The 20,876-nt window shown below is 40.0% G+C and overlaps 4 protein-coding genes and 1 long non-coding RNA gene across 6 annotated transcripts in view; all 5 read left to right on the top strand.

Annotated features, from left to right (window-relative positions):
• The first annotated feature begins 265 nt into the window (after positions 1-265).
• On the top strand, positions 266-4,429 carry LOC129584266 (troponin T, skeletal muscle-like). 2 transcript variants are annotated; one of them, XM_055476389.1, is made up of 8 exons: positions 266-475; positions 2,015-2,038; positions 2,554-2,722; positions 2,860-2,946; positions 3,130-3,273; positions 3,342-3,563; positions 3,628-3,841; positions 4,055-4,429. In XM_055476389.1, exons 1-8 carry the CDS (start codon positions 450-452, stop codon positions 4,213-4,215), a joined length of 1,047 nt encoding a protein of 348 aa, XP_055332364.1. In that variant the 5' UTR covers positions 266-449; the 3' UTR covers positions 4,216-4,429. The 2 variants fall into 2 exon arrangements, with proteins under 2 accessions (XP_055332364.1, XP_055332366.1); XM_055476391.1 differs by lacking the exon at positions 2,015-2,038 and having other exon boundaries at positions 267-475.
• A 1,285-nt stretch (positions 4,430-5,714) lies between these two features.
• Positions 5,715-6,680, top strand: LOC129584361 (uncharacterized). The gene is made up of 2 exons (XM_055476521.1): positions 5,715-5,885; positions 6,102-6,680. The coding sequence occupies exons 1-2, from the start codon at positions 5,816-5,818 to the stop codon at positions 6,356-6,358; spliced, it is 327 nt and encodes a 108-aa protein (XP_055332496.1). The 5' UTR covers positions 5,715-5,815; the 3' UTR covers positions 6,359-6,680.
• Positions 6,681-8,053: 1,373 nt separating this feature from the next.
• Positions 8,054-9,156, top strand: LOC129584393 (uncharacterized). The gene is made up of 2 exons (XR_008689881.1): positions 8,054-8,428; positions 8,681-9,156. It is a non-coding gene; the product is annotated as an uncharacterized LOC129584393 (long non-coding RNA).
• A 2,396-nt stretch (positions 9,157-11,552) lies between these two features.
• LOC129584414 (uncharacterized) lies at positions 11,553-13,904 on the top strand. The gene is made up of 3 exons (XM_055476573.1): positions 11,553-11,753; positions 12,755-12,921; positions 13,537-13,904. The coding sequence occupies exons 1-3, from the start codon at positions 11,672-11,674 to the stop codon at positions 13,603-13,605; spliced, it is 318 nt and encodes a 105-aa protein (XP_055332548.1). The 5' UTR covers positions 11,553-11,671; the 3' UTR covers positions 13,606-13,904.
• Positions 13,905-15,156: 1,252 nt separating this feature from the next.
• LOC129584450 (ras-related protein Rap-1b) overlaps positions 15,157-20,876 on the top strand; it is an 8,840-nt gene continuing 3,120 nt past the window's right edge. Inside the window, exons 1-4 of the mRNA XM_055476615.1 lie at positions 15,157-15,489; positions 17,935-17,989; positions 18,398-18,411; positions 18,510-18,566. Coding sequence (XP_055332590.1) covers positions 15,433-15,489; positions 17,935-17,989; positions 18,398-18,411; positions 18,510-18,566 — 183 coding nt within the window. The 5' untranslated portion in view covers positions 15,157-15,432. The remainder of the gene's footprint in view (positions 15,490-17,934; positions 17,990-18,397; positions 18,412-18,509; positions 18,567-20,876) is intronic.

Below are 20,876 nucleotides of genomic sequence, written 5' to 3'. Positions count from 1 at the left end.
AGTGATTTTATTTTTTAAAACCAAAATATTCGTCTACGGTACTAAGTTTTTGCAACCGGAAGCATTCAGTTTTTCTTTGCACAGAAGGCATATCCTTTACCGAGATGCGTCCATTGATTTTCACTGGTTCATGTATGGCTATGTACAGTATGCGGCAACTGTTTATTATTACCACGACCATTATTTATCAGCGTACACGGCTATTTTTACGCTACGTTGTATTTCGAACGGCCAGTAAACGTGTACATGTGCAGCAAACATCCGAGTGGAACACTGCCGTTCCTTCGCATCGAAACAGTTGCCATTTCACTAATTTGCCTTCTTGCTTCTCTACTCCGTGTCAGCGCAGCACATTTGCCGCACAAATATAACTGGCGCTTTGATCTCGCTCGTCGCTGCATAGCACGCTTTTCTGCCGATATTTTTCCTTGCCGCCCTAATCTCCTAAAATGGCCGACGACGATGCCTGGCAAGAGTGAGTAATTGAACAAAAATTTTTGTTTTTTCCAAATATTTAGCCTTTTCCTTTGAAATCCCATTAATGTCAGATTAAAAATTCGGTACCCTTTTCCCCCACAATTTAATAATTACCGTTTTCGTCGTGATGTAATTGTTATTGTTGTTTAATGTTAACCGACGTTCCCGGCGGTGACATTGTTTGTTGCTGAAATGTATACTAACCTTTGGCAATGTTTACAGGGACGCTGAGTAAGTTGGGTTTATCGTGTCGTTCAAGTGTCACAAGTTGGTAGCGATGTGTGCCGTGCTGTGCGGTGTCGATTTTCGTGTGTATAGTGTGGCCGTATCAAATTCGGCGGTGTTTTGATATGTGATGCGTATTGCTGTTGTCACTAACGATTTCTTTCTGGGTTGATATTCGCGTTCGTGCAGGAATGTTGATGAAGGAGGACAGGCCAGGTAAAAAGATATTTATCTGCACTTTTTTCCTCCCGAATCTCTTCCCCCACCCTTTGCATATTCCTTCCTCCCCAGCTCCTGCTGCCTTGAATGTTTTTATTTACACAATTCCTACTGTAGAAAATGCAGGAAATTTAATATCCCTAATTTTTTACATTAGCTATAATACAAGTGCATTCCAAAATGGCGCAATTTAGGTTGCTTTAACTTATTGCAATACTGCGTACAATGTAATTCCCTCGATCCGCACCATTTCCCGCCTGCTATCATTTTGAAATGGTTAAAAAAAATAAATCAGCCGTTTTTAGTTTATAAAACTGGTGTAAATGCACTAACCAGCTCTATTTATTTTTGCCTTATTTTGTGTAATATGGTTTCGTGGTTCGTAAAAACGTACCCTTACATTTATAAATACTTGTATAAAACTCTAGATTTTTATTGTCAGATTGGCGAATATTTTTAACGGTAGTGCATAATACAGTAAAGGAAATATTATTTTTACTGAGTAACTTCTAGCATACGCTATTTTGCAATGCTTCCCACTTTTATAAGGCGTTCTCTGCTGTCGAGCTGTAATCGTGTAGTGTATGGCTATTATTCTACGCTCAGCCCGATATATGTAAACTCCAACTCAACGCAGCTGGAATGTCTACGATTTTCCTGCGAACAGAAAGCGGTCATGGCTAAAAATATAAACACCGCTCCAGCATTAGTCATACCCAGTACAACTGTAATGCCATCTACAGAAATTAAATAAATGATGTGCGTGCAAGAAGCAAGCAAACCAACCGCCCAGACGTTTGCAACTGGCTTGCCGATATTCTAATTTCCCACACCATACCGACAGTATTAATTAAATTTTCCCGTTACCAATGATAAACCCTTACCTTACCGCCCACTTTAACCGTTCTTGACCTTTCGTACGATCACGCATGTTTACCCAGTTCCTTTGCATGCGCGCCAGTGTGGCCTTTGTTTGCGGTGCTTGCATGATAACCGTGCCCTTGATGACCTTTCCTTGAAAACTGCCGTTTAGTGCCGAGAGGGTATATGTTCTTTGTTTTGACAATGTGCTTTTTCTGTTGGTTTCCGTTAGGGAGGAGGAGAAATCCAAATCCAAGTAAGTGTCTCTGCAGGCCGTACATGGTTAGTCGCGCGTCCAGTTTGCCAGTTTGTTTTTTTATGGTTGTTCTCTATGTATGCGCGTATCCAGTTCGAAAACTGTGTCGTATTTGTTTCTTTCGATGGTATAAAAGTACGACCGAATGGAATATGAACTTTTAGGTTGTAATATTTGTACTTCTGCAATATTTGCAATCGCAGTAGCTTGATCGTACGTATCTAAAAACTGAAGGTTATTGTTATGCGCGGACTTTGCATAATTTACAACTGTACCTACGTCTTCTATGTACCATAATTATGTTGTATGACTATGATTTTTGTAAATGCTTATATATCTGTATTCGTGTCAAGGTGTTTCATGGTAACACAACCATGCTTGTAAAATTGTCATATACGAATCGAATCAATCATTCCTATGAGATTATTCTAAAGGTCACGATATGAACTACTGCAGGAGATAGTGCAGAAACACGAATTCGAAAGCGTACTAACGGATCATAAATATGTTTTTAGGCGTCATGAAGAGGCAGGCGAAGAAAAGACCGAGGCCCAATTGCTGATCGAGGCTAAACAGCGCAAACATGAAGAGGAAGAAGCGGCACGTCTGCGTGAGCTGGAAGAGCAGCGCCGTATTGAGCGCGAGAAGGAAGAAGACGAGTTGCGCCGCCTGAAAGAAAAACAGGTGAATTGAAGGTTTCGATTGTGTTGGCATATTCCGCAGATGAGAAGAAATACTCCTCTCATAAATAATCCTGTATTACCGTTACACTGTCACCACTTCAATACCAAAGGTAATAACTTTCAACATCTTTTCTTCAGGCCCAACGCAAAAAGGAACGCGAGGAAGAAGAACGGAAACTGGAAATCCAGCGCCAGGAAGCTGAAGAGCAGCGCAAACGCGAAGAGGTAATGACTTCTACATACATCAACATAAAATTTGATTATGAACACCCATCAGCGAACAAATGATATATACCGCATGCTCATCTAAAGAAGTGTTTTCAAATAACAACTACCCACTTTTACTAAGCTTTGTGTTAAAACGGTACTTCTAGCTGGTAATGAAAAACCTTATTTAAAACGCTTTAGGAGCAACGCCGTCAAGAAAAGGAACTGGAAAAGCAGCGCAAGCAGGAAGAGGCCGAGCGTAAGAAGGCCGCTGCTGCTGCCGCCATGGTCGGCGGTCGCAACTTTACCATCAACAAGGAACAGGGCGAAAGCTCTATGGAAAAGGTGCAGCGCTCTAGCGCAAACTTCACAATATTGATGAGAAAATCAAGTAAATGAATACTTGTCGGCAGTTTATGAACATCTCCAAAGCCAAGACCGAGATGGGTCTCAATGCCAACGAACTGGAGGTGCTGAAACGCCGCACCGTGGAGGACCGTGTCAAGCCGTTGTCCGTCTCGGATTTGGACTTTAAGGGACTGCAGAGGAAGGCCGAGGAACTGTGGAAGCAAATCGTCCAGCTGGAGACGGCAAAGTACGATCTGGCGGAACGTGCCAAGCGCCAGGAATATGACGTACGTTGACACACTAAAGGTCAAAGGAGATGCCGTCTCTTAACTCGGAAACTCATTCTTGTAGTTGAAAGAACTGAACGAGCGTCAGCGCCAGATCAATCAGAAGAAGTACGCCGCCCAGGGTTTGGACGTGGAGCAGAACACCCGTCACCCGCCCAAGGTGCAGATCATCAGCAAGTATGAGCGCCGCACTGATCGCCGTACCTTCGGCGATCGCAAGGGTCTCTTTGATGGGTCGCAGATTAAAGATGATAAACCCGAACTGAACAAACCTAAAGGTATGCTAAAGATTTTATTTTAATCCGTAATGGTTTTATCGCACTCAGTACCTTCTTAGAGAATTATATGTTAAACGATCAACTTGGAAAAAATTAAGGTATCAGTTTAATGGTTTAATGCTTGTGTGGATCAAGATTGTTTTTTCAAGGTTTTATATGTGCGACTCAGTGCGAGTACCTTAGTTGCTGTCGCGTGACTGAGTTGCGTTACAGGTGTCCGCCGTGACAACTGGATTAAGGCCAAAGAGACGGAGGAGAAACGCGGATCCCGCCAATATGCCGATGAAGAGGACGAATCGCCTACCTACAGCCAACCTACTCGCCATGAAGAAGAACCAGAACAGGAAGAAGTGGCGGCGGAAGACGAGGAATAGAAGAGTCACCAAAGAAAGTAGTTTCCTTCCAGCTGTCTGACTAAAATTGGCTCTCGCTGTTAACGATAGACTCCGGTGCAAATATGTGGTCTTAACCGTCTTATACGCCATACGTATACTTATTCATTTCATCAAGGCAAATCAGATGGGGTTGTTACCGCTAAGAATGAACTTAATAATGGCGCCACTAGTATAATAAACGCAGCATTTTCAATTGCGTCACATATTCATAAGTATTTCGTATACAATTCGTCGAACCGCTATCACATACGCAATATTAATTTTATGGGAAAACCTGATGCAGCACTATCTACAGTATAAGTAGCACCAGCAAGAAAGCTAGAATTTTAAGGAAAAAGAAAGTTTTTCTATGATTTAACAGTAATATCAAATTATTGGAAACGTTTATGTAAAAAAGATTCGAAACTTTATAATACAACAAACATGTCACATATTAATACGAATACTAAAAACTCGGTACTTAAACACTTTTATTTTAGAATGGTACATACAGTAACCCGAAAGCAGCTTGATTGAAAGAGTCCATGCTATTTTGCTAATTTCAAATGATTTGCACGAACGCACAACTACATAATATGCAATTACCCGTAAATTTAGAGTATAAAAAAAATATGCATCAAAAATACAACCCAAAAGACGATGTATAACAGTGTGGCATACGCTGTTTGACAACAAACCTTTTACAAAATAACGCAAAATCTGTCTGGAATCCAAATAGTTTTGTGTCTGGCACCATTGTCAAAGGATAATTACCAATGACAGTTATGTTCTGCCACATAATTTTGCTTGTGTTTATAATGTAGCATAAGTAATTAAGGTTAAAATTCCGGTAAAAGAGGGATGGCTGAGCGCCAGACGATATCGCAACAAAGAAGGCCGAAAGCAAAGATGACGTCTGCATAACCAGAAAACACGTACTATGAATTCTTTTTCAACTTAAATAGATTCTCCTTTCTGGAAAGTGCTTTTCGTAAGTGCTTGTGAAAATAATTCGAAAAGCAAACATTTCCAGTTCCAATTGGACCCGGAATGCGCCTCGAAGCCTAAACGCACCAAAGTTACGGCAAACTCAAATTGCACATGTACTCTGTAGTCATACAGTCGGGTGAGTACCGTAATTAATTATCCGGTCTTGCATGCGCGCCCAGTCCCATACTGTGTGAGTCAGTGTGGCGCCCGCACTGAGTATTAAACGTTTTATTAAAAGTTTCCTCAAAATAACGTGTTTTTCCAGATTTGACCTTGAACATGATCACGGCATCAGAACCTGGTGCGTTGATGGTACAGTATGTGCACTGTTGTGTCACACAAAAAAAGACAAGATAGACCGGTTTTTCTTTAAAAAGGTCATATTATATCGATTTTGATCAACTGCGTCACGATAATGGCAGAAAACGCATGATCAGTATCCTTGGGCGAAGAAATTAGCGACCATGATAAACATCTGGTCGCTGCTATATAAAACCAGCAAAAGCTGTCCAAAGATAATAAGGCAATCCAGTCCGCTTTCTACCAAAGGTCTCTTTCCAGCAATATAAAGTGACCTATTTGCAGCTGCTTTGTTAACACCTCCACAACCATGCGTATCTTTTTCGTGGCTGTTATTCTGGTTGCGGTACTGTGCCTGGTCTACGTTAAGGGAGCGACACGTAAGTAAACTGAATTGTCGAACATTGTTGCTTACCTGCTGATCTATTCAGCAAAGCTCAACATGCTACCGTTTCAGATTAACTTGTATTATGCGTACGTAATAACATCACTATTGCCAGGAGAAGTATAAAAAATGCTCTAAAGTTATAATTTTTCTTAAAGGCTACCATGCAGTCAGTTCTGACAGTAGAACTTTATTTCATTACCGATTGCAGTTGAACAAGCGGACGGTGAAGCGGAAACCATGCTGCAACGACTGAAACGCGACAGTCACCGCTGCTACAGCGATTACGACTGCTCTTCCTGGCGCTACTGCAGCTCGTACGGCTACTGTCACGAACGCAGCCGCTCGCTGGTCCACCGACAGAAACGCGACAGCCACCGCTGCTACAGCGATTACGACTGCTCCTCGTGGCGCTACTGCAGCTCGTATGGCTACTGCCACGAACGCAGCCGTTCACTCGTCCATTAATGAGCTCGCAGTTCTTACGACTGACGTCGGCAACAACCAACGTGCCACTTTTCGGAGAGTAATTCTCCCTCTCGGCGCATCTGCTTCCGTTACGGTAAAAGCAACCGTAGCAGCAACAGATCATTGCAACCTAAAAGCATCCAGCGATTACATTATATCTAGCGGTTCAATTAATGCAGTGCAAGATCCGGGTGACGGTACGCTTCTTATTAGTGGTGCTTATTAGTGTTCTTATTAGTTTTATTATCTGAGCATGCATGCTGCTGGTAAAATATGATGGACTTCATTCAAATTGCCGCAAAAAACCAATGTTCGCCAAAAATTTCCGCGTGCTCATTGTTAACTGTAAGAGTACAGATAATATAAGTACGGCGAAAGCTACTGGAAATAAAGGTTGGTGCACTTTTTTCTTTGATGTAAAATTGTTTGCCCCTGTAACGTAATGTACACACCGGACAGCCGAATGGGACGACCCGTTTCTAACGACCACTATAACAAGCATGTTTAAGAAACTAAAACTACACTACACGTACAGATAGGTATTTAGATTACTAAAACTATCGGCAACATCATAAATTTTAATCTTTTATAAAGGTAACATATTCTAACGCATACCACCGATTCGAGCGCCGGGTGTATGTGGCGTAACTGCTGTTCGTACTTTTTTGGCTTCTTTCGAACACTTATCTTCTGTACCTAGAATAAAGTGACCACTTTCCCTTTCTCATACGACTCGCTCGGAACATCTTGCTCAAATTTGGAACGCGTAAAAGGGAAAAATTAAATTTGTTAAAGGAATCTTTACACAAACAAATTCCGGCCATCTTTGTAATACCGATCGAGCAAATACTGTTCTTTTATCATTCGCATCCAAGTGTTTTTTATGTTCTGATTTTTCTTTGTTGGCTTTTATTTTATGCTGCCATCTACAGATATAATTTTCTTGTAATCTGCGGCGTTTTAGTGCGCCTCTATTCACTAGGTGACTTAAGTATTGTCCGTTGCTGTGAATTCAGAAGGGTGTGATGCTGCCCCCCCCCCGACATTATCATGATTCTTCTAAAACGAGACCCTTCAATGTGATTGCGAAAACTGTGACTGGAATTCAGTGTATTTTGGTTTGTAACCGCTGAACCAGTATCTTATTCTACCTTGCCACAATCATGATCCAGTTAACCTTTGGACCATAAAATACCGGTAATACACAATGGCTCATAATGGCGAAGTGCCAGATATCGCAGTAAAGAATGCAGAAAACAAGAACATTAACTTCGTCACCAACGAACCAATATACGCTTAATTAAATTCTTCTTTTACAAAGTGTTTGCGTAATTTTGAAAATATTTCCAAGAAGCAAACCGTTCCAGTTCCAACTGGAATGGGGGAGCGCCTTGGAGCCATAATGTAAGTACATGTACAGAGTAAGTATGAAACTGATTGCACAGTCGACGTAAGTATGTACGTGCAATTTGTGGAACAAGTAATTAACTAATTACGTATTCAATTTTTCGTGCGTGCCCATATTGTGTACGCGTACCAAAAACTGGATATTATTGCGCAAATTTCCTCAGCGGCAACGTGTTCTAGGTTTGACCTTGAGCATATGATCACGGCGTCAGAGCCTGATCGGGCTAATTGTATCGTATAACAGAAAAGCAGACAAGACATGCAGACCGGTTTTCTTGTTAAAATATTAAAATTAATGTCATTGTATCGAATTTTGATCAAATGCGTCATGCTGATTGCAGAAAACGCAAGATATATACTTGTTTCCGATAATAACGAGGTAAATTTCAATATCTCTGGGCAATGAATTTGGCAACGATGGTGAGGCAACTGGACCATTGCGACCATGGTAGGCAGTGCTTTAAAAGAGCCAGCAAACTGTTTTCTAAACAGCATTCGATAATTCGATCCGCTTTCCTCCGAAGATCCAACTGTCAAAAATCGGTTACCTCTTCTTGGCCGCTAGCACATACATTTATAACACACACGCAACCATGCGCATCTTCTCCGTGGCAGTTCTGCTTGTCGCCGTGCTGTGCCTAGTCTCTGTTCAGGGAGCCGCAAGTAAGTTTACTAACTGCCATACAAATTAAATAAGCGAGCATAAGGTGTACTTTGATTGATTATACAATCCGCAAAGGTCATCGTGGTGCGGAGATGAACGCACTCCGTACTACATAGTAATTTACCTGCGTACGTATACGTGCATGCCGAAGGAAATACGGAAATTAATGGTACTGTTTCGTATAACAAATATCGTCAGTAGTGCTACAGTTGTTTCAGTTGATCAGAATAATTATTAATTATTGTTTGCAGTTGACCAAGCGGACGGTGAAGCGGAAACAATGCTCCGTCGGCAGAAACGCGACAGCCACCGCTGCTACAGCGATTACGACTGCTCCTCGTGGCGCTACTGCAGCTCCTATGGCTACTGCCACGAACGCAGCCGTTCGCTCGTGCATTAAATGCGCAAGCGTCCTATGTCGACAACAATCAACACCACGCTTATTGTTGGTATCACAATTCTCCTTACGTCATATACGTCGCGCCCGCGTCTTTCACAACAAAAGTACTTAATCATTGCAACAGCGGATGACGATGAGGATGAAGCGCATCATTGCTACCTTATAACAAATACTGGTTTAATTATCTCTAAATTTGAAGCCAAGACTGCCCAAAGTGCGCCACCCATAGATGGGACGCTTTTCAAGGTTGTTTAGCTGTATTATCTGAACCTGTCGCTTATAATAAAATAATAATGGGCGTCAATAAAATTAAAAAACTGGTGAGGAGAGCTTAGCAGAGTATTTATAGCAGTACTCAAAAATTATGTGAGCTGATGATAGAGCATGTAGTTTCGGTCTCTGTTATCCGCTTAGAAAATTTCGCCCTTTCCGGCAGCTGCTGAAGCTGTTGAGTGCGAAAAACTTAGTTTTGATGAACCTTTTAAGTTGAAAAGTGTCCATTGCAATTCCCAAAAGATGTACTTAAATACTGTAGCGGCTCGCACAACTTCCCGATGCTTCTGAATACACTTACTGGACAAACAGCATACTTTATAATTCTTATGTTTTAAAATGGTTTTAAAAAGCCCTTAAAGCAGTAAAATCATGTGCTTGCTGAATGCTGGCGTAGCATAGATAATGGAACAGTGATAAGAGATACGAGTATGTCGTGCTGAGCGGGGTTTTTGACTGTGTGACACATCATAAAACTTACTGCACTAATAATTGCTTTGTTACGATAGGTCAGCCCAAAACTGCTGTATAAAACTGACGTCTTAGGGACAAGCCTAAGTGACGGCCTGGCATTGCCTGTACCGCATCTTTTCGAAAAATCACAATAATATCGTTGTTCGCTCAAACCGGTTTGAATGCCATTGTTAATCAGGCTTGCCGCTTGCATTTTTGCTTTTCTACCGAGACGTAGGAAAAAGCGTGGTAGCAATTTAGCAACTAACGATAAATGCAGTGAAATTTAACCAAAACGTTTTCTATGACGTTCGGTAATGAACTGTCCACGATATTACTGTGCTTGCTTTTATTTGAGGTCAGATACAAGTATCTTGCGGATTTATATGTAAAACTATAAGTAAAGAACGGTAAAAGAAATAAATCAAAGAACCCACGCAATCCGCGAACTGATGTAAAAGTTTCGACCCGTCGAAGTGCGTGTTTTAGAAAAAACCTTGCGTAGTTCGGTAAACCAGATCTACCAACCAACGATGTTACGCAGATCCCTTTCGCGGCAATTTGAAAGTTCGACTTTTCTTCGTCGCCTTAAGCCTGATTATGACGTCAGAAGCAACTCAACTGCTTGCTATTGTACCGCAAAAAGGTTGGTCGGTGTTTTAGGTAGAAGATTAGAAAATTTCTTTGAATTTAGATCAATTGCGTCGCGACATGAAATCTAATGACGCTTGACGCGGAAAAAACTATATATCCAACCAATATCTCCAGATCTAGAGAACGGTAAATTTAATAACCATAAAAAGTAGCAGTTTGTCTGGATTATAAAAGGGCCAAGCACTTTCTAAAGATTTCAGTCGTCATCGAATTCTGCATCTGAAACTGCCGCTGTTACGGAGTGCTTAATATTTTCGTCCTGCTAGCTTCAAATTTATTTTCAATGATCGCGTCTTTTACTTGGTTTTTATTTTAATGGCACCGCTATCTGCTAAGCGTTGAAGAAGCAAGAGGTAAGTACAAATAAGTAGCATTAAGGAGCGCGCAAGCGCCGCAGAAAAACTGCTGTCTGCATTAGCAGCTTGATATTTGGTACCCGTAACTGTCGCTGGTGACCTTCGCTAAACGCCATGCAAACATGCTGGCTCAACAGCCGATCGTATTTTGCAGAACACAATTGCGACATTGGGTTTTAATAAACTTACAAGATGTGTGTTTGTGACCTTATCGTAACAGTGCTGCGATTTTGTAGTGTACATAAAAGCAATATGCCGACAAGCGATCACACAAAGCATTGAAATTTTGCATTGTGGACCATTTGTGGTCATTGTATTGTAGTTCTTAAATATTATACTATTTTACTTTTTTCATATTTTTCTCTTAGGGAGACTGTTAGATTACTACGCACTTGACGTTTACGCAGTCATTCACCGATCCATGATTCACAGTTAAACACCAGCAATACTCGCTGATTAGTACGAAGTACATTATATTTATATTTACGATTATATATACACTTCCATGCCAAGATATGGAAAACACTTATGGTAACTACTGATAAAAACGCTATTTAATTAAGTAGTCACTTAATTTTGATTAAACTATACATTTAATTCTAGCACATGGTACCGTAATTTTTTTGAGTTAGTATTAAATTTGTAAGCGTAAAAAATGGCAGTAAAGTTTGGATTTTGGATAGGATTGACTTCAGGAGAGTAACATGGCTATAATGATGGTATCATATCTATATGTCCGTAGGAACCGTACATACCTATACTTGCAGTTTGCTCTGGAGCAAATTTAATATAGCGAGCGGGACAAGCAGTTAAACCAGATTTTTTACAAATATTTTGGCACTGCTGACCGACAAAACAAGTTGAGTGAAACGTGATATACCGTATGCTGTACGATACGTGTGCACTTTATACGAGCCAAGAAAATTAATATACCAGTCCTGTACGTATATCATGCAGGAATTGGAGGTGTGCGACAACAACCACAAGAACGCACGCTTTGAGTTTGTTGTCGAATTTTTACTTTGGGCTTTATGATAACTGTTAACTCTACGAGCCTTCATTTGAAATTTGTTAGCAGTTGTTTGACTGTTTCTCAAACTTGACAAATGCGCCTCCAAAATCTTATCCTTTGCTTAATAATAATATGCGTTTCTTTGTGTCCGCAATGCACGTATTCGTTGAGCGCAGGTACAGAACGTTTATTACACATAACTGTAGCACTGTAGAATCACATATATATTTGTACCACAGTTTTTGAAATTTAGTTAATGCTTATACAGTAAAACCTGCGTACATTGAACACCTGCGGTTCCAGCTTTTTCGTTCAATGTAGACGCCTGTTCAATGTACAAAACAGCTGCCCCCAAGGGGACCGCCCCTGGAGCAATGGTTCTGCGCACTGAAGCTGCTCCTGAGGGCGAACGGACGCCGCCTCAATGGGGACAACCCCGCTAACAAGCGAATGGCTAGTGAACGCTGGTCCGTAGAACGCTTTTCTTGTGTTTTTTCGCTCCCAGAACCAGATTCTGGCGCTTTGTTCATTTTCGAAAGGGCTAAATATTAGTAAATAATTAGCTTCGTTCCAGCTAATTTGTTCAGTATTCACATCAATTTACGCGAGGTCCTCCCTGTGTTATAGTCTACGAGACGCGCCGGTTCCGTAATGACCGTTCAATGTACACCAGTGTTCAATTTACGCGAGTGTTCAAAGTCACAGGTTTTACTGTACTCATTAAAAAATTCAGATAAACGATGTATTTCTCAAAAGTCATTTTAATTAGTTTAAGTTTGCGCAGGCTTCTTGTCATTGAGTACAGGCTGTTGTCGAAAAAGAGTAATTATGAACAGCGGCTGTGCATATTAACTGCATGCACTGAAGTATACAAGAGCAGTAATTCACTACAAATACATACTGCTGCTGCTCTGGCCGCACAAATTAATTAATAAAATTAATAATAATTTTGAAACATTACCAATACCAGCTAGCTACAGTACTAGCTGATACTGGTAACGCTTCAAAATAATGCACGTGTCTACATGAGATGGCAGCAACTACATGCATTACTCAATCAAAACTAAACACTGAATTTGAATAGGACGCAGCAGCAATACATCTGTGCTTGTATTACAATTTTGTTTGATCGAAGTTGTTAAAAAGACCAAATGATAATACAGGAAATATGCGATAGGTGTGCCTGAGGGATCGGCAATCGGGACGCGGATTGATACTGCACCGGGAACCGGCTGGTCGTCGCCCGGCGTGGACAGCAGCGGTCAGACTGTGGATATTCCACTGGATATCGCGTCACCATCGGGACGTTCCGCCGGTGGACCCGCTGCGAAAAACGATATTCAGGTTGGCTGTTGGCAGTAAGGAATCGGTATTGCATTGTGATTCGGTATTTCATATGTTGCTTTTATGTACATTATACTTTGTCACAACAGTATTATTATAAAAAAATGTCAACGACGTTAATTAGGTTTTTATTGTACTTTGTATAACAGTGCAGTAAGTAAAAACTGCCCATACGTAATCCTATTAACCATATTGTCCAAGGTCATATATAAATAGATACATATACAATATAGTCATACTTTCTGTGATAATTATATTTAAACAATTACAAGCTGTGCACGTATAACATGATTCTTACCATAATTCTTACTCTGCACAATATATATAATTAATTGTACACTGCACTTGCACTTGCGGCAAAATATTTAAATTACAGTATATTGCAGACTTGCAGGGAGCGCATTGTACAAATACTTCTATATAAGCATATCTATATCTATATTGTAAAGTTTGTAATAATCGTAAAGTCCACTTTGATTAATTGTACTATCAATAATATTATTAGTAATCAAGCCTATTCGTTATAACCGCTTGAGCACATCAAGATATAGTCATGTGTTGTCGTACTTGTATCAAGTTAAATAAATGACGAAGTCTGTTTGCTTATCGGTATAGGCACCGGAAGTGTCGGTACCCATGGCCAACGGATCAGCATCTGCCAGTTCAGGAGGAAAGCCACGTTAGAAAATCATGGGATCGTATCCAGCTGTTGAAAACAAGAAACAATGGAACAACATTAATTTCCTCCAGTTTAATTGTTATAGGAATAAATATGTATACTTCTAAGTTCTATGCAATGTCCATGGCGCTGTTAGACGCGTATACTATTATAGCGGCTACAATCGCCGTTACGTTACAAGTTAGAATTGCAAATTTTATGGAATATAGATATTCGGACATGCATGAGATATGTATAAAACTTAAAATTATGTTGTGGACAATGCAAAATTCACTGCACTTGTATAATATAGATTGTACGAGCATTGTACATATCCATTCATTCTTGACACTAATCTGACTATATACAGGGATAGATATTGCAATCCACGCGTTAAAAGCGGAAGTTTTTAACGTATTCGACTGCGAAGTATTATTAATAATTATTATCGTTAAGCTGTTATCAGCTGTACATGTCAGCCATACGTTACGGCTTAATTATACACATTGTATACAGAACTAGTAAAACTTCGAAAATATAACAGTATTATAAATGAGAAGATGGATATACGATATAGTAACATTCGTAAACGGGACAATTAAAATGTGGCATATGTTTCCGCGTGGAGGGTCAATATAATTATGAGCAGTGATGCCATGGCAAATCCCTTGAGATTCATCGACGTCATTTCCGGCGGAAGTGTGCTGAAGTATACTCTCGCGCTCAGTGTTTTTATGCACTACTATTTTTTAGCATTTACCGACAAACGTCGGGATTGTGGCCGTCAAAGAGCATTGGATTCGAAGCTAATCAGCGGCAAAAAAATACTGGGCTTTGAAAGTGTAAAAATTCCACACCGCACACGTACGTTTCATATGATACACTTAAGAACTGATATTTAAGTTTACGAAGTGGTCTGGAATTTCGGCAGTGTATCTGCATGCATTCACAGTAAATTGCTAATAATTTATAATTACTTATATAATAATTATAGAATTACTTACATGCTGTGCGAGCTGCGAAGTAACCTTCGTTTTGCCGATGTTTCTTCAGTTCTGTAAATTTACTTATGGAAAATAGTGGTACGATACAAGACTTGTAAGGTACAATAAAAGCACTAAACTGTTCACACTGTACTTTTGCAAATTTATCCTAAATAAAAATAATTACAAATTCATATTTATTCTCTAATCTCTACCATAGATCTATAGTATACTTATTATGATTGTATAAATACTCGTATAATTATGTTATTTTATTCGGCTGTTGCCACAATGGTATTGCAGTTCCATGGAGCCTTAACTGGGTCGTCTTCCGGTCGAACATATGAAATTGTTGGAATTTCCAAAATATTTACGCTTTACGTCATTTCCTTATTTTACCGAACAATAATCAAAATCATACTTAAATTCAATCAAAGATCCACAAATATCGATCGCGTGTTTTATCGATTTCCGGCTTTTAAAGCTTTACCGCATCACTGACACGAGTGCCATTCACCGGGCCAATTCCCTGTACAGCATAACACACACTCAGCCCTCTTACACACACACACACGCAGCGGATACAAAAATCCGCATTTGGTATTTAAAGCGTTTTGTGGATTTTGTGTCGCCGTGGTGTCTGCTTCTGTGGTGCGTATTCGCAGATGCAGCCGATCAGTTCCCCGAACATCTTCTCTTTTACTGGCTAATAAAACCATCATTTTTCCATCAGCGGATAGGAGCACACTATTTGTCTATCGTAATTTTATTTTTTTATCGTTTATCCTGCGGTTCGCTGGCTGCTCAGCGCGCACTGCACAGGTTGTACCATAATTTATCATCCGTGTTTTATCCGTGTGAGTGTGGGAAATGCGGGAATACAAATTGGTTGTCCTGGGCAGCGGTGGTGTGGGAAAAAGTGCCTTGGTAAGTGGGAAGAACGGGGCAGCGATGCAGGCCGTTTTCGGGGGTGTGAAAATCGTTTAAACGTTGAGAGATTAATCATAAACGGCAGCGTCAATAATGCCTGACAAGTTGGCCGCGGGCTAGATTGTGGCCGACCCAGCGGGGTTCCCTGTTGAGCAGCCGACGACTTTGTCGGTGGGTGTACAGGGAATTTAGAGAGGGGAGCGCGTCTGGTTTATGCGTTTGGTTTGTTTAGTTGACTTTCGTCTTTATTATTTTCACGTCGCAGCTTACAACTGACCCGATTTTTTTGCGCAAGAGTTTAATTAGTTTATTGCTCTGAACGTTTCGTAGTGAAAATTCCTTGCGAAATAGATTTTTTCACGTTCTGTGTAGGGTTGCAGCGTTGCTGCTGGAATGTTGTCGTGAGCTGGATAAAACCTGAGACAGGCAGTTAGTAGTTTGAGACAACTGCTTGAAATGATACTTGAGTTGTTTCCCGTTTTCTGTTTAAATTTTTGATCACCCTGAAACGACAAATGAGATGATGATAACAAATTAACAATCCGTGAGTATTCCGGAAAATTAAATTGTAGTTGCTTTGGATTTTGAAGTTCTGACAGTCTTACTGAAATGCCAGAGATGAGTTCGTTTACGGTTCATTTCAAAATAACAGGAAACTTATTTTGGAGAACTCTTTACATTTATTGATTTGTAAAATTACTGTATTAAAAGGTGTGATAACTTGGAACTGTAAACGGAGAGCTGTCAGTGTTCACTGCCTGTTCAGTTTAACGTAGCGACAGATGATAAGGCGACAGCATATGAATGCGTAGTAATTGCGTATATTGAAAAGCTGTGGGAAATTCACGGACACTTTCTTTCCGAGTTTTTTATCTTTGTGTGGTTCTTCTCGGTGCAGTTGTGAAAGCCAAAATATGAGGTGGTCTTTTACGCTTCAAATTTTTGAAAAATCATCTGTTGCGTTTTACCTTAACCTGAGCATTAAAAATCAAATGAATTATTCCATCGCGAGTATCTTGCTGTTTTGTGAATATGGTTTTGTGCACTTACTCTGTATTCGTATACTTCTAGTTCTAGAGTAGTCTTGTAAAGTTCTAGTTCTAGAGTAGTCCTGCTGCCGATAACCAGAAAATTCCTCTTTCAGTTTGACGCAAAATAATTTGTACATCTATTATTCTATTTGCTGTATTTCAGGAGAGTGGATTTAATTATAAACCCAATTACCCAAAGATGTCAGTCTTTGTCAGATATTGCTATTTTTCTGCTTGCCTGCGATTTTTTCTGAGGCTCGCAAGTCGCAACCGCCGGACGCGCTGTAATAGTTTTTGTGCGTTTCCCTGTCAGAATCACAATGCCCGTCCAGCATCAGGGAAATAACTGCGGGAATTGTGCGGCCAAGTCGGCGTCCCGGAAGTGGGACGTTTTATGGCGCCTTATGGTGTAGATTAGGTTAAATCTGGCTGGCATGGCTCAACGGGATCCTTGACAATCTCCGCTCGCGATGGGGGCTGCATGAGGGCCCGCACGGAGCAATTTCTCTCTTGTTATTCAACGACAGAAAAATCCCTTTTTAATAGCGGTTCGTGCACTGCGCAGCGGATCCCTGGGGTCGATTAAGGGATTAGAACCGTGCTGATATGCGGCAGATTAGGAAAGTGGGTTATTTGTGAGCAGTTGCCGTATTTTTGCATTTTCTAACGGGCCGATTTATTGCGGTGATGAAAATGTTTTTACGACTTTCTGAGGCGATATAATTTGTAGAAAATGTGCAGCTTTAAATAAGCGCGGAGTAAATTATTACAGGATTACAGTTAGATAAACTGCAAATTTTGTAGACTTTCGCTGCTTTTTTTCTGCCGACGCTCACATCAAAAATAAATTTATTCATTTACTTTTAAAAAGCTACAAAAGAAGACACTTCTCGCTGCTGGAAAATCAAAGTTGTTTTAGATCCTTTTTTGTTGAAAACAGTTTTGTTATTTTATAGTTGGCATTAGTGGCGGTTTTTTCATTTGAGTGTTTACTGTTTAGTTAGTAATCAATTCAACTGCGGCGGAAATTAGGGAGACGACAGTTAGTATACACAGTGTAAAGTGTACCATGGACTGTGTAAATCATTCCTATCGGTACGCGGTACCGCGTGAATCAACATTGTAGACGGATAATCTTGGATAAATTTGGATTATTCATTGGCACTCGTTTGCTTATTCATAGTCGGTCGGCGTTTGTCTGATGGCATTTTACGGGAATATTGAGAGCACCTTATTGAATACGCACAATATACATATTTTGTATGCTTGGCGATGATTGACGTAGATATTACGAAACCGTGAATAGGGGGATTATGCCTTGCATTTTGCAGATGGAATAATTTTCCCCCACGAATAGGATGAATGTTATGTATAGATTATTAACGGTGGATTATTCTTTTTCTTTTTACAGACTGTTCAGTTCGTTCAGGGAATATTTGTGGAAAAATATGATCCGACCATTGAAGGTTTGTAACGTGACGTATTCATCGACAGTAACATTTATTTGTTCTTTTTTAACATTTTAATTAGAAAGGATTGGTTAGAGTTAATGTTCTGGCTTCAGAATGAAAGTTTTTGTAAATATTTGCCTTTTAAGAAATATTTCGTTCTAATTTTTGAATTCTGCTTGAGGGAAAGGAGAATAGCATACAAACTTTCGAGCCGAATAATTGCAATGGGATTACTTTCTAGTCGTTTTTTATCTGATGAAAAATTTGATAGATAATGTTAGTGACTGGATTTTTTTCGATTAAATAATTATTAATTTAATTGCTATTAAAAAATAAATTATATTAAAATGCACCCCGATAAAAGTTAACTGCACGCAATTTTACCGGCCATCGGTGATTAGTTTTTTGCGTTTGTCATTGCAGATTCCTACCGAAAAGTACGTAAAACTTACGGCTGCGCCCTTACCACGCACACTTCCTGGTTACTGTTGTACGCGTACTTGTTGGTTAATTGTTGTTGTGGCACTTTGTTTAGCAAGTGGAAGTGGATGGTCAGCAGTGTATGCTGGAGATCCTCGATACGGCTGGCACGGTAGGTTTACTGTTGTGATGGATCTGACACAAGTGGCCGCTTAATTACGGTCAAGTAGTCAGGGCACGCGCGCTAGTTGATGGTTAACAGATGGATGTTGTGGCTAGCGAGATTTTGTTGAAATGATTTTGTGTTTTTCAACGCGCGAGCACACCACTTCGCGGCAGCTGTGAAAATATGTATTTCCGGCCACATGTGGAATTTTACGTTTCGGTTTCTGGCTGAACGGTTTATGTGGAAGTTTATTAGGGAATTTTGAAGCAGAAAACGTTTGATATTGAATTATTTATAGAAAATTCTGTCACAGTTTCAGGATAATTTTTTTTCGAATATTGGTAGATACAAAATTGCAAAATCTTTGTTTGTTAGTTGTAAATCTTTCGTCGGGTTACGGGTTGCTTGAAAAATTGGCGGAATAATGTTTTTAAAATTGTCCCGTAACGCTGTGAACGCTGCGATTCGAGCTGTCCTGAAATTCGTCGTAAATTCGCAATTATATTTTTAATGGGATTGCGTGCAGAAATTCGTTTTCCCGTTTCAAGAGTATTTTTGCCTCCTTCTCTGAGTTGCCCGGTTGAATTTTTTCTTTCCTTTGCATTGTGGAAGCAGGACAGTTAAGTGCAGTAGAACGTGAGGAGGGCTAATTTTCTTAGAGCCGAAGGATTTACTTTTATGGGCGATCGATAAATTGACGGAATTCGATTAGGTTAATCAGGATGGAAAAACAATATGGCTGTTTTGACGAACGACATATTGAAGGCGACTTCTGGATGTAATCGATTATACTATGATGTTTTTAACCCACTTCCGTGTCCTCTCATACATTTTTGACGAGCAGATAAAGGATTTCTTAACGCGAAGTGGCTAGCGAATTTTCGAAATAATACTCAAAAATTATCATAGCTCATCCTATAGAGCGTGCTTTTTACTACATATCTTGATAATTGTAATGAGCATATCCTGATTCGTTAACAAGCAAAAAAATAAAGTTGTGCAACTGGTAGAGGGGGGCACGTAAGGTGAACAGCAAAATAATTGCTTGCGCCGCACTTATTGTGAGTAATGCCATCGCCGCCGACATCGCTGGTTTGCTTGCAGCAATCGCAATCAGGTGCGATCAGAATCTGCAACTGCCCCATCCAGCTTTGTTGAGCTTGCTGACAAGAAGCAGAAACAAAAGAGGCCATAAATGCAGATCTGCTGTCTGATTGCAGTCTTTTGTTTTAGCGTCTATAACTGGATCAGCTGAACAGTGCACTCTGCAGTCTGCATGAAAGTTCTATGGCTGCCTGCCTGTTCTGCGTTGCTCCACATGTGCAGGTGCTTTTGTGTGCGGCAGTCAGCATCTCTCGGTACCGGCACCAGAGCCGTGAAAGAGGTGTACTTTTGCAAGCTAACAGTGAACAAAACGTAAAAAAACTTTGAGAATTTGCTGTAAATACATTTGTTTACCAAAAAATACGAACAAAATCGCGTTAAATACAGTACCGCAGTCTGAGCTTATTATACGGACAGAATCTCTGTTTAAGGTTTTGTTCGGCAGATATGGTCAGAAATATCCAGGGGCAGGGTGCCCCAAGCCCTTCCTTGCCACCCCTGATTTTTTTTCTTTTTCTTTTTTTTATCAATCAAAATTCTGTCCGTATAATAAGCTTCTAATACTTGAGTCTTTGAAATGGCCGTTTCAGAATATTTTTTATCATATCTGTACTCTGTAAAAATCGACCTCAAATTTTTCACTTTAAAAGCTAATATCTCAGTAACAACGAATGCCTAATTACTACTGATCATATTTTAAAGCACAAAAATCATTTCGTTATGTGGCATATGCTACTGTGTAGTATAAAAGTGTACCGCGTCGGCGGTATGCCCGTTTCCGCAAAAGGACCGAGTTGCTAGCCACTTCGCGTTAAGATGCCAATAAGATGAACGTTGTAACTAAAGCCAAAGACTAAATTAATGACAGACTTAATGCGCAGGATTAGGAGAGGCTGTAGTACAGTACAGAACTGTGCAGTATATTAATTTTTCTTTTCGGGGAACAAATTTTTCGGGGAACAGCAATATAGTGTGGAGTATTTACGATAGCAAATAAATATACGCATTACTTGGTAGTTTCATTTGAACATCTTGCGGTACGTGTGTATTTAAAAAAATAAGCTACTCCCAGTTTTTTTTGTAAATAGGGTTTGGTGTGGGACAAATACTAAAAATAAAAATTAGTGTGGCTTAAGAAACGATGACCGATGTGCTGTGTGTATTTAGAATTTAAAAGGCACACTCATATGCAGTTTTATAAATTTTCAGTGT

This window comes from Paramacrobiotus metropolitanus, unplaced genomic scaffold (genome assembly GCF_019649055.1).
Source record: "Paramacrobiotus metropolitanus isolate TYO unplaced genomic scaffold, Prichtersi_v1.0 Parri_scaffold0000013, whole genome shotgun sequence".
Taxonomy (NCBI): Eukaryota; Metazoa; Tardigrada; class Eutardigrada; order Parachela; family Macrobiotidae; genus Paramacrobiotus; species Paramacrobiotus metropolitanus.
The sequence above is the reverse complement of the archived record's forward strand: the minus strand, read 5'-3'. Positions and strand labels throughout refer to the sequence as shown.